At 37.1% G+C, this 25,602-nt stretch overlaps 2 protein-coding genes across 2 annotated transcripts; one reads left to right on the top strand and one right to left on the bottom strand.

Annotated features, from left to right (window-relative positions):
* Positions 1-320: 320 nt before the first annotated feature.
* LOC139945157 (uncharacterized) lies at positions 321-15,067 on the bottom strand. The gene is made up of 8 exons (XM_071942438.1): positions 14,464-15,067; positions 6,501-6,894; positions 5,561-5,633; positions 4,637-4,668; positions 3,559-3,628; positions 3,305-3,399; positions 2,595-2,743; positions 321-1,980 (listed from the first exon to the last, which is right to left on the bottom strand). Exons 2-8 carry the CDS (start codon positions 6,783-6,785, stop codon positions 1,767-1,769), a joined length of 918 nt encoding a protein of 305 aa, XP_071798539.1. The 5' UTR covers positions 6,786-6,894; positions 14,464-15,067; the 3' UTR covers positions 321-1,766.
* A 1,720-nt stretch (positions 15,068-16,787) lies between these two features.
* Positions 16,788-24,467, top strand: LOC139944969 (uncharacterized). Its single transcript, XM_071942169.1, has 2 exons — positions 16,788-17,139; positions 18,290-24,467. Exon 2 carries the CDS (start codon positions 18,800-18,802, stop codon positions 20,183-20,185), a length of 1,386 nt encoding a protein of 461 aa, XP_071798270.1. The 5' UTR covers positions 16,788-17,139; positions 18,290-18,799; the 3' UTR covers positions 20,186-24,467.
* Positions 24,468-25,602: the final 1,135 nt, after the last annotated feature.

Raw genomic sequence — 25,602 nt, 5'->3', positions numbered from 1 at the left:
TATTAAAATAAAACTTATAGCCAATGGCTAAATTGCGTATTTTTTACAATACAAATTTAAAAGCAATACACAACCACAACAACACCGGAGTACGGACATGTTTTTTTTAGCTCCCTCACAAAATAATTAATTACAACAATAATATGATATAATTATCATTACAAATTTAAACACATTATTTCAAAAGGTAATTAAGTATGTACAAGCCAATTAAAAATATGAATTACTTTATTTGTTAGTTGATGTAAATATGATAATTTTTAGTTAATATTATTATATACATATGCTGCTAAAAAAAGCAATGAGTACAAAAAGAAACTTTAAGTTGCATCATGATTATTTTATTAAATATTATTATATACATATGCTGCTAAAAACGCAATGAGTAGAAAAAGTAACTTTAAGTTGCATCATCAAAAGTACTGGGAGGTGATCAAACAAACTCTGATTGGAGATCGGGCCCTTTTCGAAACCAAGGCTTCGGCTCAGATTCGGCTCAGGCTCTGCTTACGCGCTCTGCTTACTCGTGCTTCAGACGAGTTAGAGGACGGAGCCTGAAGCCGAATCCAAAGCCGAAGCCGTGGTTTCGAAAAGGGCCTCACTTAGGTCGTCCGGTGAATGAAATTTAAAATTTAAAGGAACATTACAGAATTGGTTTTGCTGACAAAACAGTTGCTTGCAGTGTAACCATTTTATGTGATCCACCATATAGATACACTGACAAACATGTAGAAGTTTGAGATCGATCGGCCATCTGGGTCCCGAGAGAATGGTGAAAAACCGATTACACATTTTTGCATGACATTATGATGCAAACAAAAAGGTGAATTAAACATTCGCTGAGCGATAAACTCCTAACGCAAAGTTAAATTATTTATTTCTCATCAGGCATAAATATTTCAAGGGATGTTTTCTACTATCATCATCATTAGACCGTGTAAGTTTGATGTAAATCTGTGATCTTAACGATTTTGGTTTCTTACCAATTCTGTAACGCTCCTTCAAAATGCCGACATTATTATGTGGGTCGTCCAAAATACACTTTGGAAAACAGATATCATTTATAAATCAATGGGGCGAGATTGCTATTCCTCAGCAGTATAAGCTTTACTATAATTATTAGTGCTACTAATTCCTACTTTTTATTTTGAAGATAATAGTGCCAACCATTAAGTTGAATTGTACTGAATAGGCCAACGGATTACAACATTACGAAAAATATTAGATTAAGAATACATTAATTAAATCAAATGTTCACTTAAAGGCAGGGTGATACTTTTGGTAATTTTGTCAAAGACCAGTTTCCTCACTTGGTGTATCCCAACATTACGCACGAATTTATAACAAACCTTTGAAAATGTTGACTCAACTTTACTCATCGAAGTTGATAAAGAAAGTATTTAAAATCTTGATGCACAGAATATTGTGTGCTTAGAAGCCCGAAGCCCCATTCTCTAAAAAGAAACAAAAAAAATCATTCTCTTGTTACTTCAAATGGTGTTTCTAACGATGTTTTAAAAATATCAATCCCTTCTGAGCGTTTTTTTGTTTTTTTACCAAGTAAGGTTGTATGGTCTAGTGAAGTAATTACCAAAGTATACCCTTTCTTTAACAGCTTACATGGTATTTGTTTTTTTATTCCTCCATGGTTTACTGGAATTAATGCCAATAATTATGGCTACTTTACGACCCTAAAGCGAATCGCTTTGTGTGTTTTGTATACCAAGTTAGTGCTTGATAATAGCTTGGTCGGTGACCAGACTTGTTTATGGGCAACGCCGTAAGTCTTGGTCTATATCCATACTGTTACTCTTTGACACCAGAAACGCGCCAAGGTAACTGCCCGGTCCGTTGTCCTTTGCGAAGTAGTGGGAGCCTCCTTGTAGAGGGCGCACTCCAACTCGATCATTGGCCGCCAAGTAAAATACACCACTACCATGTCCGCTGTCAATACTCGGTGTCCGTCCAGCACTGCGGAGTCTATAGATAGCAAATGAGGGGAAATAAATGTTATCAATACTGCAACGTTACCGATTCCATCATATTTTCATACAATTCTCAACCAATTCTTAAATCAAATAAAACAACTCCTCATTGAAAATACTGTAAATCCATTTCAACAAAACAGAACATTAAGTTGACCGATGTACAGCTAGAAAATACAGAGTTTAACTTGACGCATGCAGTAGGAGTCCCATTTTGTGTAAAATTTCGCATGGGACCAGTTGCAATAAAGAGGTACCTTTTAACCTATGTGAAAAAGGACGCACAAAGAAGGATCAGATTTTGAGCACTCCACAATTTCTTACTTTTACCGAAAAGTTCTCCTTTATTGTTCATAATCATTAAACGGTGTCCGAGGGAAAACTATCCCCCTGAGATTTTGTCGCCCGTATTATAGGAATTTAACATGCGCTGTAAAAGTAATCGTAAAATTCACGGACCTTCTGCCTGGCAAAGCACTGTAAATTTTACTGTGCCATGGCAGTTTAGTAAATATTGTGCCTCAAAGAGGTAGTTTACAAGACTTCCACGGTCAGTTATTTTTTACAGTGTGTGGATAATTAATTTTGTATTTTTATGGTTATACTTACACTTGCACAGCTCTAGATTCCAGAATCGTGAACTCGTTACCATCGCCACAATCAGGTCTAACCACCACTTCATGGCCTATAAAACTGTTTCCTTGGCGTGCCGCATAGTTGATCTGACTGTACACAAAGTAGTAGCCGGGCACCGTAATCTGAAATGGTAAATAACATAAATAAATAAATAATGGTAACACAACACATTTAGTTCCTTACACAAATTCTGCGTCCAAGTTATTGGTAAAACTAAATTTGAGAAAATGCTATCATATAACATTAATTCTATCATTCTACCTATATATTGTTTTTTTTTTAAGGCAGTGGACACTATTGGTAATTACTCCAAACAATTATTAACATAAAACCTTACTTGGTAACGAGTAATGGGGAGAGGTTGTAGTATAAAACATTGTGAGAAACAGCTCCCTCTGAAGTAGAGTAGTTTTCGAGAAAGAAGTATTTTCAACGAATTTGATTTCGAGATCTCATACTTTTTTTTTTTTTTTTTTAGAACTTGATGTCTCGAAATCAAGCATCTGAAAGTCCACAATTCCGTGTGACAAGGGAGTTTTTTCTTTCATTATTATCTCGCAACTTCGACCCCAATTGAGTTTAAATTTTCACAGGTTTGTTATTTTATGCATTGTTGAGATACACCAAACGAGAAGACTGGTCTTTGACAATACAAAAGGTGCCCAGTGTCGCTGTAGACCTACCTCTATGAATTGGTTGTGCACAAACTTGAGGCTTTCGTGTGAGATTCTGCCCAACGATCCAGTATCACTACTCGTATGAAACGAAAACCAGCTCTCTGAAACAGATACAGAAATACAACATTAATAATTGATATAATGATCGAATGAATTAAGTGCACAAGTAGTAATACTAAAATAGGAATAATATTATTCTCAGCTCCCTGGGGTTTAGTCTGTTTTTTAGTCGAAATAAAAAATATGGTTGTAGTTCATACCTGTACTTTGTTCCAGATAGTCCTGCTGGTTACCAACGACGTGAAGTGAAGGAAGTCCATCACAGGCAAGCTACAGTTAACACAACAAGAGCACAAATTAACTATAAATAGTGAACTTGCAGGGAAAGTATTAAAATAATTACATAGTGGCTCTAAAAAGAGCCGATTTGGTCCCGGCTTTTATAGCAGTGTTATACTCTGCTCGTCTTCATGACGAGACAAGGGTGTTCACTATAGTATTAGCTGTTTTTCAGTACAAACAATCCATTCCATATTTACATGTTTAAATGGCACTGGGCACTAACGGTAACCACTCAAAATAATAGTTAGCATAAAAATGTCTTTGTTAACGATAAATGGAGAGATGGTGATAGTATAAAACATTGTGAGAAACGGCTCCCTCTGAAGTTACGTAGTTTTTGAGAAAGAAGTAATGTCTCACTAAAATATTTTGATTTGATTTCGAAACCTCAGAATCCGATTTTTAGGTGCCGAAATCAAGCATCTGAACGGTGTTTTTTCTTGCATTATTTTCTCGCAACTTCGATGTCCAATTGAGTTCAATTAAATGGCTACATCATGTAGGTGTAAAAAAAATTATCCGGTGTGTTTCAGAAAGATTCACAAAACCAGTGACGTCACTTCGTGGTAGGCCTACGTCATTGTGGAGTTCCGTTTTTTTTTATGACCGCTTTGTTGCAACAAACAGAAGGTCTACTTGGCAATTAGAAAAAGAAGAAAAAAGTCCCAAGATGACACTTCAATTTTCCACCGGAAAACTATAGAGTTATTTGGACTTCACTATATGTTTCCTCATTTTTCCTAAAACCATCAATGCTTCTAAACAAATCGTACCCCCATCAAGCATGGAGTTTCACCTTTGAACAAATTGAAAGGGCAAGGCCACTTTCTCTTTGCAAAGGGCACATCCACTGGAAAATCTCGAAGTCAATGGTAAACTTTTGAAGGGCACCAAGGCCGGGACCATTGGCAACGGAGGCCATTGCCCCGTTGCCTGCATGTAAGTATTTTACGGCCTGCCCCATGAGAAAATATACCAATAATAGTTTGCACTTACCGTGTTAGGATTCACGTTGTATGAATACGCATCTGCAATTAAAATGATATAAAATATTGTTAAAATAATAAAAGGGTGACTCACAGTAGCGATAACAAGCTTATCTTATGGTACAATTATTTTTACGGATCCAAGTGTACTGAAAACACATAAAATGCATACAAACAAGATTCGTCATATAAGTGCTGGATGAAAGAGTTGGATCTGGGCCCAATTTCATAGAGCTGCTAAGCACACAAATTTGTTTAGTAAGCATGAAATTTCTTCCTTGATAAAAACAGGAACCAACCAAATTTCCATTTGTTGCATAGGCCTACTGCACGCTTGTTATAGTATTCAGCTGTTGTTTGCTTATCCTGAAAATCACAGGGAAAGGGTTGTATGCCCTATAATCCTGTCTTTAACCAGGAAGAAATTTCATTTAATAGATGTTTCATGCTAAGAAAATTGTTGAACTTAACAGCTCTATGAAATTAAGTTAAAGGCACTGGCCATATTGGTAATTGTTTAAAGACCAGTCTTCTCACTTGGTGTTATCCTAAAATTATGCACAACAAATCTGTGAAACTTTTTGCCCAATTATTGGTCATCGGGTTTGCAAGAGAATAAAGAAAGAAAAAAACACCCTTGTTGCATTACTTTGTGTGCTTTCATAATGCACATACATAGAAGACTTCATCTGAAATATTGTATTATTTGAGTGAGAAAATACCTCTTTGTCAAAAAACTTCAGAGAGAGCCGTTTCCAATGTTTTATACCATCACCAGTGTTCTCGTTACCAAGTAAGTTTTTTATGCTAAACAAAAATATTTTGAGTAATATACCAAAAGTGTCCAGTACCTTTAACAAAAATGTGTGCACTATAAAAAAAATGTATACAAAAAATATTTAAAAATATATAAAAATCAACGCATTCGACTTACCGTCGTATGAGTCACTAACATATTGCGCCTGTCTTCTTGATCGCAGTTTTGTATCCGAGTTCACAGTGGAATCCTGCGGTGAAACAAGAAAATTGTTAAAACCTGACTCAAGTTACTTGAATTACTTGAACAAGATACTTGTTTTTAATTTTCCTATGGGCTTCAGGATGGATACGGGATCTGATTAAGAGAGTGTCATTGTTTTTTCTTCAACAAAACGCTTAGATATCAGCAAATATTAAGAAAGATACATAGCAAGTCACAAGCGGAAGTTTCAGCTTCATAAAGTTTGTACTTCTTGAGAAAACAGCAAATAAGAAAGAAGAAAAAAATACGGTATTAAGCTTATAAACCATTAGGCCTAGTAGCATCTAATAGTTTTATTCTTATCCCAACGTCCACCACAAGCTCTGAGTGCATATAAAGTGCCCTTTTGTATACATCAGAATAATATATACATGTATACATATTATGAAACATTTATCTCCAGTTTGCATCAAGTGTATGTTTTATATCGGGAAAAAATCCACTTCAAAGAATCTATACTTTTGGAAACTAATTAGAATTCTTCCAATTGTCAAAAAAACCACCTCCCAAACTGAATACAAAACAAAAACTGTCCAAACAAAACAATCAGGAATCCAGTTTTCATTTTGTTTGTTTAAGGCACAATATTATTAATAAAAATGCAATTTTTCTAGTTAAAATTCTGACGTCGATCTTGTCCTACTGATTTATGTAGCATAACTGTTATACCAATTTTTTAGAAAACGTCTCCGTCTGAATGCTTACAAATATTGAAACCACAATATTGTTCTGTATATATTTTACGTGTATTAGTATTTTAAACTGGAGGATGGAAATAGTGCTACTTTTTTTTAAACAAACGATGTATAACAAAGTGGTATATCTAAAAAAAAAAATTTTTAATGTTACTTACTTTAATATTTTCCGAATCTGCATGTTGATTTTCACCATCGTACCAAACGGTACCTCCAACTGTTGTGTTCTCATTGCGGAGTTGGACTACTTGTATAATCAACCAAATAACGGCTGTAAAAGAGACTACGTGTAGGAGAAAACTCGCGTATAGCTGGAGTCGGCTCGCTCGTGTGTGTTTATCTGGAGCTTCACCATGTCCGTTTGTAGTCTTCTCTCCAGTTGCTGTATCTTCAGGTACATAACATGCCTCTACGTTGCAATTTGTGTACGATGATGATGCCATGATGCTTTTTGTGTGATGTTCGTCGCTTTTGGAAAGATGTTCACTGACTGAAGTTTGCTAGGTATAATAATACCACGGCCACTCCACCAAGTATTTATAAGCAAACGCCCTAGATATGAAAACGAGTTTAACATCTCAAAATGAAATGGTTTTACTATGTTTCCAAAAAAAGATTTTCGATTACCAAATGGGGAAATGGATGATAGAGAAAGTAACCTATGCTTTGCAATGAAGAAATGTGTACCGCGCAAAGCTGGAGTGTGCGTAAGAATTATACGGGGAATACCCATTACCGGTTTGCTACACAGGTATTGCACATGCTCTACATGTTGTACAGCCAGCACTGCAATATTGTCAACACACCGTTAATGCACGGTTGATGCATGGAGGAAGCCTACATGGTTGATTGGGGGCGATTATTGTATACAAAAATTGGCCCCGTATGATTATACACACAGGACGGGGTGGTAGTAGACTTGATTCAAGTCCCTTTCTCGTGCGAGTGTAGCAGACACATACGACAAAGCGCGCGGAACAGGTCGAGGATCACAACAGAATTTATCTATGGCGATGGTACGGGATTGGGACTTGAGTCAAGTTTAGGGCGGTAGCAGAGAACAATATTATCCTGTTATCGGTTTTCAAATAATAAACTCAAGGTTTGCCGCGAGGGTTTCATAAAAAGTCATTGCTTTATTTGTGTATTCATTTTAATTCTTGTCAATATTCTTATTTTGTATTTTGCTTTTTACTGTTTTAAAATGATGTGAACATTTTAATGTTGAGAACTATTGTAGAACTTTGTTCACGCGTGCTATAATTGGGGCGGTGCCACGGAGGGGGGGGGGCAGTGGGAGGCTGCCCCCTTTTTTTGGGGGGGGGGGAGGGAATAGAAAAAGGGAGAAAGAAATAAATAAAGAAAGAAGGGTGATGAGAGAAAAGAAATATGTGAAAATGGGAGGGAAACAAGAAAAAGAAAACGGGAAAATAATAATTGAGGAATCATGTATAGGCCTTCCTAATTAAAATTGAAGGCCCTATTCTTCAAACCCAAACTAAAAAGAAAAAGAAAAAAAAGATATACATTTTATTGAACTCAATTGCTTAAAAGAAATTATGCAGTCAACTATGGCTCAGCAACGTTTGTCTATAAAGTCTTGTTATCGACACACTAATAGAAATTGATAGTAATTAACTCTGAGTTTGAATCTGAACTATTAATAGTCGGCAACACGTCCTATAATGGAAACATCGCACCAACCTTTTGAAGGTATTGTTTGAAGCTTTGCATGGTGTGGAGAAATAAGGGGGAAACTATAAATAAAATAGTAAACTTGCGGGTACAACCATGTGTAAATCTCTTAGGGTGAGTGTTGGCTCTGAAAAGAGCCTGTTGGGTCTCGACGTTTCGAACAGTATACTCTGCTCGTCTTCAGGAAAATAGAAGACAGATTAAGAAATTTCAGTTTCAGACGTGGGCAGAAAATCATTTAAAGGGAAAACCCCACGCAGTCTCCATCCGGTTTCGAACCGGGGTCCACTGAGGTGAAAGGCAGGGACAGAAACCACTGAGCCAACCTGACGGCACAATTAATGTGGTCGCCCTTTACCTTGGATTGGCTTTTTATATCATCACCATGAAGAAGAAAATTTAATTAATAAATATTAAGAAATTGTAGAAAAGTCAACTAACGTAGGTCTACTGATAGAAAGCAATAATTATTTAGTGCACACAAATTCTGTGATTTTACACTTTCGGAACAAAAACAAATAATATAACAGTTCACAGATTTACAAATAACTTACAGGGTTTACAGAAGGTAATGGTGAAAGACTTCTCTTAAAATATTGTGTCATGAAATGCTTTACTTTTTGAGAAAACATTAAAATAATATCAATTCTCGATATCGAGAATTACGGATTTATTTTAAACACATGTCATGACAAGGCGAAACGTGCGGGAAACAAGGGCGGGTTTTCCCGTTATTTTCCTCCCGACTCCGATGACCGATTGAGCCTAAATTTTCACAGGTTTGTTATTTTATATATAAGTTGTGATACACGAAGTGTGGGTCTTTGGACAATACTGTTTATACCGAAAGTGTCCAATGGCTTGTTTATTAACAAAATAACATATTCAGCTAATAATTCCAAGTTTACACAATCGTTTTGGTTAAAGAAAAACCTTGTGTCAATAGTGTTCCACAAAACGACTTTTACAAAAATGGGTCTTCATTTCAGGTCTCACTTCCTATTGCAAAATAACATCCTCCAGGGGTCTAAGTGTACTTGAATGACCTGTGGGTGTGGGTTATTGTGAGTCTATACACATTATGTAATCTAAAGCATAAATAATCTGAAGTTCAAAGAATATTTTGCTGCGCTTCAAGAGTGTTATGAAAGTGTTCTGATCGTAAAAATGTGATAGATTTGGGCATCACGAAGAAACAAAAAACGTGAAGATCACACAGATTTACATCAAACTTACACGATCTATTGATAATGATAGTTAAAAACATCCCTTGAAATATTTCTGTCTGAAATGTCATAATTTGGTGGGAAATAAATAGTATAACTTCGCTTTTGGAGTTTATCGCTCAGTGAGCGTTTTTGTTTGTCCATTTTTATTTTAGCATCGATGCAATACCAAAATTTGTAATAGTTTTTTTTTCTCACTTTTCTCTCGTGACCCAGATGGCCGATCGATCTCAAACTTCTACAGGTTTGTCAGTTTATGTATATGTTGGATTACATAAAGTGCTTACACTGCCAGCAACTGTATTGTCCGCAACCCCCCCCCCCCATATTCTATGTTCCTTTAACTTCTATAATGGAAGGAACATCTAAACGCACACAACTTCGTGTGACAATGGTGTTTTTTCTTTCATTATTATCTCGGAAGTTCGATGACCGATTGAGCTCAAATTTTCACAGGTTTGTTATGTTATGCATATGTTGAGATACACCAACTGTGAAGGCTAGTTTTTGACAATTACCAATAGTGTCCACTGCCTTTAAAGGGCGATGTCCAGCAAATAAAGTGCTTGGAAGTTTAATTTGAGCGTCAATGGTGACTGCATCTTGTCATACATTTTTGGTCTGCTTGGTAAGACACTGCTCTAGAATTGCAAAGGTCCTGGGTTCGAATCCCACCCGAGTAACGTGATTTTTCCACAGATCTCGGGAAAGAACTGCAACGGTGCTAAAACACGTCGGTGTATGGGTAAACAAATATATATTATTCTTGATCCCCGATGCAAATTTCCATCTATATTAATTTCAATTTTGCTTTATCATCACACCGTTTTTTTCGTAATCCCGTAAATTTTCACAAGCAACGTAGCACTCTCACAATATCGAGTCTTTATTATTATTATTATTTTTTTTTCACATTGCACACGTTTTGTAAAGGAAATGATACTATATCCAGTTGCTATTATTCTGTGTATTGTGTAATACACAAGCCAGTAGGAAATAAAACTTTACGTCCATAACTCAATAACAGAGGTGTTTTGTACTGAATTTCCTCTTTCAAATTAAGGGGTGGTCTTGAAGGGAAGTTATACGTTTCGTAATTACCTCTTAATAAAAATAGCAATCAAAACCTTTGGTTAGAGGCTCACAACCGATTTCGAAAGCATTTATTTTTTGAATAAACATTTCACTTGGAAGTATAGTGGTGTTGTAAAGATAGACGTTTTTTTATGCCCACAAATTTGATTCCGAGGTGTATCCAATTTAGATTTTATTCGTCTACGTGTGTTCTCAGGATTTTTGGCGATCTCAAAAACGCTACAACTTTATGAAATTATATTTCACAGGCTATAGTTTATTATTATACATTTAGCCTACATTTGAAATTACACAATTTGTAAGGAACTTGTTTAAGATCACATTTTCCATATAACTTACACGGTAGAATGATGATGATACCAGAAAACATCCCTTGAACATTTCGATCTGAAATGTCACTTTGATGAGAGATAAATAAAACTCAACTTCCCGTTCGAGTTTATCGCTCAGTGATCGTTGTATTAAAGATGCTGTGTCAGATTTTTAGCCCAAAACATTAAAAAAGTAGATTTTTTTTGAGTGAATGGTATTTCAAAAAGTATCACCCCCTCTAACGAAAAAAGTTTAACTTTTACTTTTAATGGTCAGGAACCATGACAACAAATTAAAACGTTTCTTATAAACACATAAGAATTGGTCACGTGATATATTGTCGGGATTACCGACAAAAACTAATCTTGAGCACTGCTACTAATAATTGGCGGACTCAATTGGCTCAAATGAAAGCTTGTAACTTTCTCGACTCCCATCAAAATACCTATTGCATTTTAAATCAAAACTTTTGGGTCAAATCGGTCAAAAATCGGACATAGCATCTTTAATTTTGTTGTGCATGTTTTTTCCCCGCGTTTTTCTCGTGACCCAGAGGGCCGATCAATCTCAAACTTCTACAGGTTTGTGACTGTATATGGCGGATTACATCATCATGGAGGTAGAATTATTTACCTCCGTTGATTGCCTGCAAAGTGTTAGCAAAAACCAATTCTATGTTCCTTTCAAACAACCGAACAACACGTTCGGTAACTGTCAAACACCAGTCTTCCCACGTGGTGTATCCCAACATAAGCATAAAATAACAAGCTTGTGAAAATTTGGGCTCAATTGGTCATCAAAATTGCGAGAAAATGATAAAAGAAACAACACCCTTGTTGAACGATTTGTGTGCTTTCAGATAGGAATAAAAAACTTTTAGCTAGGAAGTCTTTTACTATTTGAGTGAGAAATTAACTCTTTCTCAAAATCTACGCTACTTCAAAGGGAGCCAATTCTAACAATGTTTTATACAATCAACAGCTCTCCATTACTCAATACCAAGTAAGTTTTTGTGATAATGTTTGTTTTGAGTAATTACCAAACGTGTACCTTCCCTTTAATCTTGTTCTGTACGAAAGTCCTGCTGGTGGTAGACAGACAAAACTAGATAGGACCATTTAGTAATTTTTATTTTACATAATATTGTTGTTTAAAAAAATAGGAACCATCAACCGGAGAGAGGGGTATTGCGCAATCATTGCAACCGCGAATAAGGTACACTCCATTTTTATCAGAGGTGATTCCCGTTAGATGAGGGGAACATGAAATCACTTAAACCGCTGAATAATGTTGTCTCTATGGTTTAATCATTGAGGAAAAATTTCCTCCATTGTTTTTATAAACATCTTGAATTGCTACAGTGGGTTGATTTGTATAAAATGCGTAACAAAATATTACCGACTAAATTAATTTACTAATTGCACACACTCGCGATAGGAGTGTGTGAATAGGTTTGGGTGTTTATCAAATTCGCACCTAAAAGGGATGCAAGTATATTGAAACAATTTGAACATTTTGATGGTTCATCCTCTCTGATATTTCTCATTGAATGTTATGTTAAAGGATCGATCTTTCGTTCCCGAAATATATACCGTTAAAGGGAGTGGACACTATTGGTAATTGTCAAAGACTAGCCTTCACAGTTGGTGTATCTCAACATATGCATAAAGTAACAAACCTGTGAAAATTTGAGCTCAATCGGTCATCGAAGTTGAGAGATAATAATGAAAGAAAAAACACCCTTGTCACACAAAGTTGTGTGCTTTCAGATGCTTGATTTCGAGACCTCAAGTTCTAAATCTGAGGTCTCGAAATCAATATCGTGGAAAATAACTTCTTTCTCGAAAACTACGTCACTTCAGAGGGAGCCGTTTCTCACAATGTTTTTTTACTGTCAACCTCTCCCCATTACTCGTTACCAAGTAAGGTTTTATGCTAATAATTATTTTGAGTAATTACCAATAGTGTCCACTGCCTTATACAAATTAATGATGAAAATATAGTTTCTGCCTGCACTCGGTTGCATACCATGCGATCGTTGTATAATCGTACTTAACTTGCTTTATGAAATAGTGATAAGATTATTTGTTAAATTGAGGAGTATCGAAGATCAGAGATTATGTGGATATAGAAATTAATTTTAAAGCTTTGTGAAAGAAACACCCCCGAAATATTATAGCAATATTATTATGCTACTCATATTTTTTGCTACTAAATTATTTAAACTACTGAAGCAGTAAGAAGTGCAAGACATTATCATTCACGAATAATTTACATATAGTGTATGTAGTGTTTACAAACCATTGAAAGTGTCACGTCCGTAATATTGACTCGTCCGGGATAAATTAATGTACAACATACAATCATGGAGATAGTACTCCCATGCTACAATGCATTCATTGCCGCGAGAGTAGAATGAGACTTTTTTCAACGTAGGTGGCGCTTTTGTGAAATCCCCCGCCTGAGAAATATTCTATTTATAGTTTCGTGATGATGTCATCTTCCGCATAGATCACAAACACCTCAACAATAATTTTTTTTTTACGTAACAACTATATGGTACAGCAACTTCAAGGAAGAGATTCGTGATATTAATGGTTGTCTTGCCAACAGTGCAGTGACGTATTATTGGCTGATGATAAAAGTTAATTATAAGCATTGACCAGATAAGAAATATTGTGGCTATATAATGTGTATTATTGTGTACAAGCAGTGGGTGACGAAATAAGATTGCCTCTCCGTTGTATGTGTAAGAGGCAATGTGAAGGGGGTAACGCACATTCTGGAAAGTGGGGTTGGGGGGGGGGGATGGCGACATAATACTGAGCATGACGATTTGAAGTGAACAATTTAAGACCGATGCTCTGCAATGTATCTTAAGATGGCACACAATTAGGCCTATATCCCTCCATGGCCTATCTAACTGTTGTCAGCTACTTTGACAGAATCAGAAAGTTGTAACTAACAGGTGTTATTGAGTTGAGGCATATAGAGTAAGGACATGGACTTCCTTACTCTATGGTTGCGGGTATTGCATGACAACAACTTGGGACTGCCAAGTGGAAGGCCTGCAGTTTATTTTCCCATGTCATTCATGATATATGCACATAGCTTGTAAAAAAAAAATGGCGAACGTGTTCCGTCGACCAATAGGGCGTTGAATTTACTGCAAGGACGGTTTTGCACGGGGGCGGACACAACTGCATATGCAAATGTGTCCGGGCGGACACAATTGCATTATGCAGCAGCGTCCGGGCGGACACGATTGCATATGCAAAACCGTCCGGCGGATATTATTGCATATGCAATAATGTCCGCCGGATAGTATTGCATAGAGGACATAATTGCATGCGGACACCGGCGTTATAAAGCCATTGGACACTTTCGGTAAACAGTATTGTCAAAGACCCACACTTCGTGTACCACAACTTATACAATAATAAAACATGTAAAATAACAAACCTGGGAAAATTTAGGCTCAATCGGTCATCGGAGTCGGGAGAAAGTAACGGGAAAACCCACCCTTGTTTCCCCACGTTTCGCCGTTTCATGACATGTATTTAAAATAAATCCGTAATTCTCGCTATCGAGAATTGATATTGTTTTAATGTTTTCTCAAAAAGTAAAGCATTTTATTAAACAATATTTCAAGAGAAGTCTTTCATCATAACCTTCTGTAAACCCTGTAAATTATTTGTAAATGTGAACTTTTTCTTTTCTTTTTTCTGTACCGAAAGTGTATTATGGCTTTAAGGGGTTTTATAGTAAAATAAAGAGAAACGATTAGACTAACCTGCTGAATCTCCTTATTCCATCCATATAGCAAGGACCATACATCCTAACTTCTGAACGACCATTACAGGTGGCCATGGGTTGTGCATGCTTCGGCGTCGTCCCTAGCACAGGTCTGTCTCATCCTACCGTACCAGGGCTGGGTCACCCCAGGGCTACTCTGTCCTATGCATGCCGTGTGAACACGGAGGTAAAGGCTGCCGCCGCCCCATGCCTTGCTGAGACCCTGGACCCTTTTCGCCCCAAGAAGCCCTCCAAAGAAGTCATGAGATCCACAGAGCGCAAAACGCAGCATACGAAGATTGGACCATGGAGGTAGAAATGGTTGAGGAGTTGGATTTCATGTCCTTATCAAAGGCACTGTCCACTTGGTAATTAAGCAAACAAATTGTTGTAAAAACTGACTTGACCGTCTAAGTCTGAAACCGCCCCTAAAATCCTCCACAGAAGTGGGAGTCCAATGAAACAACGTGTTTTTAAAACGCTACCTATACGAAGTGTGGACCATCAAAAGAGGTTCAAACGACTTCAAGAGTAGTATGTTTCCTAAATAAAGTGTACATAATAAGAGGAATGTTAACACAATAACACAGACCCTCTCTTAGACCGCCCCTAAAACCACCCGCCCAAAGAATTCCCGAGGTTATTCAGACTGAAAACACAACAAAAGATGTCCCAACTGACTTGAATAATAGGACTTTCCTTCTTAAAGTGTACAGAATAAAAAGAATGTCTATTGAGGTGGAACAAAGAATTGACTGGAGTGGGATTCAAACCAACGACCTCCGGATTAACGTGCCGGCGCTCTACCAACTGAGCTATCTAGCCCTATATTGTGGTTTATATTGATATGTAAAAAGAATGTCCACACAAAGATCGCATAAAACAGAGTTGTCTGTAAAGAGGGGCGTACAAGATTTTCCATTCTCTGAAAAATACAATGAATGATATATCGGAATGCTAGTGCACAATGCATTAGGCCTATTGTTCATTGTGCGAGCGTGGGAGCTGTGTGCTCAACCGCATAACATTTAGGTAAAACAAGCATGTACATTATTTGGGGCAGGCGAACAAAATTATGCAATATCCAAGAAAATGCACAACTTTCAGACTGTAAAGAAAATGTTCCTTCATAGGGTGCCCCAGATCCACCACACTAGTAACACGTTGCCTCGGATCGGTCGAGTTGGTCTTTGAAAAGCGTTTGTTATAAAAATAATTAATGCACAGTAAGAAATATGTTTTAAAAGTAGAACACAATTATCCACACTAACATTTGCCTTGAAATTGCGTGGTTTTCCTTTTACTTTGCGAAGGCCATCTATGGGAGTAAAAAATTGACTATAAAAATGGTCGACCGTGTTTGTCGACGAGGTAAAAGGAAAACCACGTAATTTCAAGTGATACTTGTGTGGATCATATATTCTACTTTAAAAATATATTTCTAATCATATGCATTTTATAACAAACTGTTACAAACGCTTCTCAAAGACCAACTCGACCATGGAGGTAGAAATAATTACACAAAATGGACAATATTCATGCGCCAAACTGAATAACTCTAAAATACAAGATTTTTTATGTTATAATATTTTTTTCGGGGGGGGGGGGGTCATGCAATTAATAGATTGTTTACAATTAATTATAACAATAATTTATCATAACCGGGGCCTTTGTGCTTCAACTTCTGATGAGATTTGATAAATTTGTAGGCGTTAAAGTTTGCCCTTTTTTTGATTTCGTAATTGGAGAAAGTCAGCAGGGGGTGTTTTCTGGGGGTAATAAATTAGCAGAAATTTCAAACGGCCGCTTTGCCAAAAAATTAAAAAGAACTCCGGATTTTAGTTGTCTGAAAATATATCGAGGCTGAGAGACTATGAATATAATTTCTTGAGTATTTTTTAATATTTTAGAATGTTTAGCATAAAAATAGTGGCTATAATATGGGAGTTTATTTTGTGTGGTGCAAAACTAGCGCCCTCTCATCCTTACGCTCAGTACAAGTGATTTAACGTCTCGAACAAAGACTAGCTCCGCTTGCTACAAGCAGCTAACAAAGTAGTCTTGGCCCACGACGGCAGTGATCGAGAGTTGATAGTGCTACTACGCGCAGTAACAACAAAGTGCAGTACACCATCGATCACTGACGTCTTGTACCAAGACTAACAGCACAGCGACGGCCGTATCAGTGCGCCTGCGCGTGACTCGTTGACCTTGTTTACGTTTTTATGCATGACTTCCGCTTTCTGCCTTGTATCACCAATCACGTGATCAAAGCCCCTGCGAATCAGCTGACATTGTTTACAAAATAAAGGTCAGCTGTGTTTCCATTGTGTGTGTATTGGCAGTGCTAATGTCATAACAGTAAACACTGTGATGCGATTGTGCGATTGCGGCAGTGACGCAGTGCAAATAAAGAGCTGTTATCGCGAAGTTTTTTTGAGTCAAAAATCTCGATAACGATTAAAGCTTTGCAAGAGCTTTTTTTCTCGATTTGTTCGAGAAAACCATTCTTTTCTGGACAGGGACATTTTGAGTTTACCGTCAGCGAAGTTGAGGGGAAAATGAAATAGGTAGCACCTCTCCCCTTTCGAATCTTTACTCTTTGAAAACTGACAGTTTCGTCTAGATTCTCTGGAAGTTGAAGACAAATTATTTTACGTCTGACTGTAAAGAGGTAAGCCATGTTTGTGTTATAAACTAATTACTTGTGTAAACATTGATTACATGTAATTATTTCGTTTGGTGTGGATTTTTTGTTTAAAAGCCAATTTTATAATAAATCGATAATTTTACCTACTAACACTTGTTTGATTTGTGCATTGGAAAAAAACTCTCGGTATAATATAGTACTAAATTTAGGTGGTACGTGGGGCACTGTACTGATTTTAATTTTTTTGATATCTGCAATGAAAGTGAAGATTTTAGAAATGGCTTGCAGGCCCGACCCGAAAGCACCCTACATGTAGCCCACCTTGTTGAGCTGTTAATGGCCCCACTTTTAACATCGGTCTCATCACTGCCGCCATTAGTGGCGACAGTGATGAGACCGATAGTAAAAGCGGAACCATTACCAGCTCAACAGGGTGGGCTAAGTGCACCCTTAATGTGTACTCGGAACATCCCACATATAACATTTCATAAGGTTTCTGGCTGTTAATCTCCAGACACCAAAAAACTACATTTTAAGGACACAATGTGTAATTTCTTTTGTTTTCCCCTTCGGCAACTGTTCTACTGGCATGCTAATCCGGAGGATCGTGTAAATTTTCTTGTGTCAATCCCATAACAATATTTACAATTTACCAATAAGTTTTCCTTGTGGTTTATTACTTTTAAAATATAAGTACAGCTGGTTAAAACTGTTAAATTTATCACATAAAAAAATAATAATAAAAAACCACAAGGGAAAAAATAACCGATTTTTATTTTATTGATTTGGGATGGAGCGAAGACAAAAGGATTTGAACCAACGACCTCCGGATTAACGTGCCAGCAGCCAGCGCTCAACCAACTAAGCTACCTAGGCTTCTTTGGAGTTGTCCCTATTTTGTCTGCCACTTCCCAGGTTGTTTAGTGTAAACTTGGGTGTAATCCCTGGCTTCACGGTTGTATGGCTTCTGACTGGCATCCCCTTCCAAGGATTTTGGCAAAAAAGGGACACCACCGTAGAGCTAGATGGCTGTTGGTAGAATGCCGTCACGTTATCCGGAGGTCTTTGGTTCAAATCCCGATTCTTGTACATTTTTCTTTGTTCAACCCGAAATCCTTAAAAAAACAAACACAAAAACATTTTCACTTCCTGCTTTTGTCTCGACCAATGTTAGGTTATCTGCTGGTTGAGGAACAATCACTGTGATCATCAGAGTTTCTTTCAAGTTTTTGTTCTCCGTTTGATCTTCATCATGTTTTTCTACCGCATCTCATGGAAGATTGCAGCTAGCTGATATTCGTTCACTCAGTTTTAAACTCTATAGTCCAGAAGAAATGCACAACTTCAAGGACCGACGCTACTTGTGGAAACAGCAGCTCGTGCACAGGCTGCATTTAAAGAAGACTCAGTTCTTGTCTATTTTACCCGACGACTCCTTCGCGAATTTAACCAGAACGATGAGGAACCAAATGATTTTGAGAACTACAGGGGAGATGATTCTCCCTGGAAAAAATAGACACAGTAATAAACATTTCCGTATAGCAAGCAGTTGTTAGATTAGACAAAAAAGAACTGCTTGCTTTGCTTCGGTGTGGAGTTAAAAAAAAAAAAAAAAAGGAACTATTTTTGAGTGCGGTGCAAGATTCTTTGTTTTTAATGAACCTTTGGATATGCAATTTTAAGAATGAGTTTGAACTTTGTGGGGAAACTTGGAGGAGGGGGTATCCAGCGAGTGGACAATGGGCGGAAGGTGTTAATTCTTGGTGCGGGCGCGGCGGGGTTGGCTGCTGCGAGCACTTTCTTGAGCCAGGGTATTGATCAGTTTTTGGTCATTGAAGGAGCTGACCACATCGGCGGGCGGGTACAAGATGTTGAATTTGGTGGAATTCAAGTTGAGAGGGGTGCCAACTGGCTCCAGCCCGAGGAAGGTCCCATTGAGAGGATAGCGGAAAGAGCCGGCCTAGCGAGTCACAGGTTGTCGTACGGCGAATCGTGGGATGCGAGAAGTAGCGATAAAGAGGTGTTCCCCGAGTGGGAGGTAGAGAAAGTCTTGTATGAGTTTAGCAACTTCATGGAGCAGGCCGTCGACTTTGCCGTGAAGTGCCCAGATGGCGACATGACCATGAGAGATTTCCTGGTGGATAAGAAGTGGTCCGTCAGGTCAGATATTATCCATAAGGCCATCGAGTGGTACCAGTTTGATTTTGAGTACTCCATTCCACCGGAGCAAACCTCAATTTCAAGCAGTAACTGGGAGCGCTGCAGCGAAAACAGCAAGTTTGTCATAGATCAGCGGGGTTTCAAGGCGATTTTCGCCGACGTGGTCACCCACCTGGCTCAAAAAAATGCTCTCAGGCTAAACAAGCGGGTCATCTCAATTGACCAGTCACAGAAAGACAGAGTCTATGTGACATGCGATGATGGCTCTGTCTTTTGCGCAGACGCCGTACTGCTCACTTTTAATTTAGGCGTGCTGCAAAGCCGTCTGGTGGCGTTTAACCCACCCTTACCAAAATGGAAAACGGCAGCCATCGACCATACCCCGGTCGGCGCCTTCACCAAGATTTTCCTCAAATTTCCCCACAAGTTCTGGGACGACAAGGAGTGGATCATGCACATGAGTGACCAACGAGGCTACTATCCTACCTTCATGAATATGGAGATGAGTGGCCTTTTCCCTCAAGGTACCAACATCCTCGTGGGGTTCGTCGTCGGCGACGAAGCTCGTCGAGTTGAGAACCAACCGATTGAGGAAACTCTCCAAGAAGTCGTCTCTGTTTTGAAGGATTTATACGGGGAGCAGGCGGTACCTCAACCCACCGACATCATGCTGTCTGGGTGGCTGAATGACCCTCTTCAGATGGGCGCCTTCTCGGTTCCGCACACCTCAAAGAGGGTCATTCACCAGCTTCAGACTAGCGTCGGGAGGGTCTACTTTGGAGGGGAGGCTACAGATGAGAAATTTGCGGGGTACGTGATCGGAGGAATGAGGAGCGGACAGAGAGAGGCGAAGAGAATTACACGCCAAGTGTTTGGGCGTAAGATCAAGAGGGAAGGATTTAGCGGTTAGTCATGCTTTGAATCCAGTATTGATTTCATACAGCTATATTAATCATTTGTGCTTAAAAATAAAAAGCAAGAAAAAAAAATCTAAAAACTAAGAACACACCTTTGAGACACCTATGGACTTATAATGCGCACATTTACTGAAAATTGATCCAGTCGCGTACAAAAAACAACAAGGGTGGCACAAAAAAAATAAATGTTCAAAACAAACTTATCAACAAGCGAAGAGAAAATCTTGCGAAACAATGCATCTTTTAGCAGACTTTGTCTTCGTTCATGCAACATTTTGTAAATGTACATTATGTAACCTGGCAAGTTCATTTACTTTGATATGATTACAAAATAAATATAAGGTTTGTTGTAACACCATCTACAAAAAAAAAAAAATAATAAAAATAATAACAAATCTTTAATTGAATTGCAAATGATATAACGGAGTATATTGAAAAAAAAAATAAAAAAATAAAAAAGGTGAAATTGATGATTGGTTGGGAAAGTACATGTAGCACCAGAGTTGTGTATTTAGAGAGTTGCGATAACTTGCAATTGAAAGCCACTGTGCTTCATGTGGACTGAAAATGGTGTCCATCAAGCAACCCCCGCAACCGACCCAAAAAAATATTCCCTCCGTTTCGCAACTTTCTAAAAACATAGCTCTTAGGTGCACCACATTGATATTAGTATGAAAATGTGTCCACCATTGTCCAAGATTTATATAATGGTGTAAAAAAAAAAAAGAAAAAAAAAAAAAGAAAAAAAGAAAAAAAAAGGTTAGTATGGATGATTTTAAGTGATGCAATCTTGATTACGCCTCTCTCTGTCTTGTCTTTATTTTTGAATATTTCTTCCTCGTGTGTAGCTGTAGCCTTCCATTATTCATTGTGAAGTTTTAAATTGCAGTCCACAAGAGTTTTGACGTCAACTAAATTTGTATGACGCGCACACCACAAGATAAAATTGTGTTTTTTAGTTTTTTAAAGGCAGTGGACACTATTGGTAATTACTCAAAATTATTGTTAGCATAAAACCTTACTTGGTTACGAGTAATGGGGTGCTGTTGATAGCATAAAACATTGTGAGAAACGGCTCCCTCTGAATAACGTAGTTTTCAAGAAAGAAGTAATTTTCCACGAATTTGATTTCAAGACCCCAGAATTAGATTTTGAGGTCTCAAAATCAAGCATCTGAAACCACACAACTTTGTGTGACAAGGGTGTTTTTTCTGTCACTATTACTCGCAACTTCGCCGACCAATTGAGTTCAAATTTTCACAGATTGTTATTTAATGCATTTGTTGAGATACACTAAGTGAGAAGACGGGTGCGTTTTGGCGGCGGTAACCAAAAACTGTTTCGGTTGTTGGTCGTTGGTTCTGCTGTTCAGACTGAACGATAACCGAGTTGTGAGCTCGGTTACCATTTTGGTTAGAAGTCATAAACAATTATTGGTTACAGCTGCCAAAACGCACCCCTGGTCTTGACAATAACCTAACAGTGTCCAGTGTCTTTAATGGAATCTTTACATTGACTCTTGAGTATTTTCATTAAGTTTGCAATCGTACAATGTCAATGCATTGACTTTTTTAGAATTTGTTTTTTGGTTTTGATTTGATGAGGTCTCTTTTACTGCAATTTAAGGCTTTTATGCAATGAATGCTCTGTAGTCATGGTAGTAGCCTGAGGTTTGTGGATTTGAAATCTCGAAAGTTTCCACTGTATAGGAAATTGCTACTAAAAATGAAATTTCGCATTCTTTCATAATATTCCAGTAATCGTGTTATTTAAAGGTTTTTGTTGTTGAAAGATTGTAGTGATTTTATTGTGTAACATTTATGAATCATAATCTAAAACATTAAAACAACAAAAAATAGAGAAAAAAATAGAGAAAAAAAGTATGAAAGCTTTATCTGAATTTTTTTTTTAAAAGTGGTTTCTGTTAAAATGCTCTTTAAAACTGAATTGAAAAAAAAATAAAATAATATATTTGTATCTAATACATTTTTGAGGTAATTGATTTAAACAAATGGCACAGAAAAGAACTAATTCTAATGTTTATTTTAAGTTTCCAATAAAGTGAAGTTTACTGTTAAAGATAGGATCATAGATTGGTTGTTGTCAACGCAGTATTGATTTATAATATCTAGGCAAAATTGTCAATGAAAATGCAACTTGAGCGGCCTGTAAAAGTTTTAGCTGAAGACGGCAAAAACTGTCGTGAGACTTTCACCAAAGAACATTGAACCCATTCCTGTAAGTGAGGTGTGTTGTAAAGTCCACATCTTTGGCAACAGCATTCACAAAAAGACACCAGGTAAACAGTTGAATCGCCAAAACTCGCCTTGAGGTTAGTTTTTGTGAGAATTATGACATACATGTACTGTTGTTGTCTTTTTAGACGAAAAATAAATACGCAGACTGCTTACAACCTTTTACCATCTTTATAAAAAGTTAAACCCCATTTTGGGGGTCAGTGTGTTAAAGTATAATCCTACTTTTAAATAAATGACATATTTACAATTTTACGTGTAGCTTATATTTTTGCACCTTGTATATTAAAGCACAGTAACGTTAAGGCACTGTATGCATGTATCCATAAAAGACAAAGGAGTGATAAATGATTTTAATTTTTGTTGTTGAGAATTTAAAAATTTTTAACATCTTTTCAGCCAACTAAAGAACACTTTGTCAGTGATTCTTTAATAGCTACTTGAGAAAAAAATAAATAAATAAAAAACAACATGTTCAGCGGGAATGCTATTTTAACTTGTTTATAGGGTTCATTGTAGGCCTTAATGTGTTTATCATTTTTTGTGTGTGTGGTATTTTATGCTTCTGATTTTGTTGTTATTATCCATGCAAAAAAATAGGCCCTAACTTTAAAGGGAAGGTACACGTTTGAGCTCAATTGGTCATCGGAGTTGCGAGAAAATGATGAAAGAAAAAGCACCATTGTTGGACGAATTTGTATGCTTTCAGATAGGAATAAAAGACTTATTATTTTAGTGACAAACTACCTCTTTCTCAAAAAATACGTTACTTCAGAGGGAGTCGTTTCCCACAATGTTTTATACTACCAACAGCTCCCCAATGCTCGTTACCAAGTCAGTTTTTAAGTTAATATTTGTTTTGAGTAATTACCAAACGTGTACCTTCCCTTTAAGGTTTTGAAAACCTAGTTACACTTCTGCCATTAGTGACATGCGGTCGAAACGACAATACTTTGATGTCATCTGTGGAATGTTGCTTTCTTGTTGAAAAACACCTGACTTGGTAACGAGTAAAGGAGAGTTGTTGATAGTATAAAACATTGTGAGAAACAGCTCACTCTGAAGTAACGTAGTTTTTGCGAAAGAAGTAATTTCTCACTAAAATATTTGACTTTGATTTTGAGACCTCAGAATTTGATTTTGAATTCAAGTATCTGAAAGCACACAACAAGGGTATGTTTTCTTCTTCCACTATTCTCTCGCAACTTCGACGACCAAATGAGCTAATTTTTCACAGGTTTGTTAGGTTATGCATATATTTAGATACACCAAGTGATAAGATTGGTCTTAGACAATTTAATTACCAATAGTGTTCATTGTCTGTAAGGAACTGGACACGTTTGGTATTTTTGTCAAAACCAGTATTCTCACGTGTATCCAAACAAATCTGTGAATTTCTTTTTAACCCATTTGGTGAAAGATGGAAGAAAATAATGGAACAAAAAACACCCTTGTTGTACAAATTTGTGTGCTTTCAGATGTCTCAACTATTTGATTTAGTGAGAAATTACCTCTTTCTCAAAAACTATTTCAATTCTCACAATGTTCTATAATGTCAACAGCTCTCCATTACTTGCAACCAAGTAAGTTTTTAAGCTAATGATTGTTTTGAGTCGTTACCAAAAGTGTCCGGTGCCTCTAGGCTAAGCAAAAATGTACAGGAAACCCGTCGCAAATGGTACCTGTACATAGGCCCGTTATACAGCGTTATAAATTATATGCCAGGAAAAAAATCTGTTGCGTTTCTTTGCCTTAGCTACTAAGAATGTTTTCGTATACGTATTGTAAAAAATTGACTTGAAGTTTACATTTATTGTACCACGAATAAACGTAGGATTGAATGAACCTGGAACTAATAAAAGCAAATTATTAAATCAACAATTTTAATTTTAAGGTAATGGTTATTAATTGTGATTATTGGAGATTAACGTTTGCTTGCACTGTAATTTCACTCAGTATGATTGTAATGGTGTATAACATTAAACGAGGTAAAATAAAAACACTTGGAATTTGTTGTTGAAAGAATTTTCTTTGATCAAGGTGTTCGAGGTGTTTACATGTACATGTAAGATTTCAAGAGAAGAACAAAATAAAACTGGCCGATCAGTTTTTATGAAAATTATAAAAATCATGAAAATAAAAACAAGGAGCCTGTTGAATGTTTCTATTGAAGGGAATTACAGATCTGTCCTTAAAAATAAAAAGCGATGGCAGCCATTTGGATTTGTTTATGTACTGATTGTTTAAAGGAACACGTTGCCTTGGATCGGTCGAGTTGGTCTTTGAAAAGCGTTTGAAACCGTTTTTTATAAAATGAATATGGGTAGAAAGATGTTGTAAAAGTAGAATACAATGATCCACACAAAAATGCCTCGAAATTGGGTGGTTTTCCTTTTACCTCGTCGACTAACACGTCGGCCATTTATGGGGGTCAAAATTTTGACTCCCATAAATGGCCGACCATGTTAGTTCGCACAGTTGAAGGAAAACCACGCAATTTGGAGGCAAACTTGTGTGGATCATTGTATTCTACTTTTGAAACATCTTTCCAACCATATGCATTTTATGAAAAACGGTTACAATCGCTTTTGTTTTGACCAACTCGTCCGATCCAAGGCAACGTGTTCCTTTAAAGGCAGTGGACACTATTGGTAATTGTCAAAGACTAGTCTTCACCTTGGTGTGTCTCAACATATGCATAAAATAACAAACCTGTGAAAATTTGAGCTCAATCGGTCATCGAAGTTGCGAGATAGTTAAGACAGAAAAAACACCCTAGTCACACGAAGTTGTGTGCTTTCTGATGCTTGATTTCGAGACCTCAAATTCTAAACTTGAGGTCTCGAAATCAAATTAGTCGTAAATTACTTCTTTCGCCAAAACTACGTCACTTCAGAGGGAGCCGTTTCTCACAATGTTTTAACACCATCAACCTCTCCCCATTACTTGTAATCAAGAAAGGTTTTATGATGATAATTGTTTTGAGTAATTACCAATAGTGGCCACTGCCTTTAAAATATCCTTTTATTTCTTTTCAAAGGACAAATCTGCAATGACCCTTTAGGCAAATATCTTTTTCATATATCATACTGACTGTGTGCCAAATTCCATGCTCGTATCATTACGAAAGACACACTTCCCGCAAATATTTGCCC

This window comes from Asterias amurensis, chromosome 12 (assembly GCF_032118995.1).
Source record: "Asterias amurensis chromosome 12, ASM3211899v1".
Classification (NCBI taxonomy): Eukaryota; Metazoa; Echinodermata; class Asteroidea; order Forcipulatida; family Asteriidae; genus Asterias; species Asterias amurensis.
This window is presented reverse-complemented; position numbering and strand designations above follow the sequence as displayed.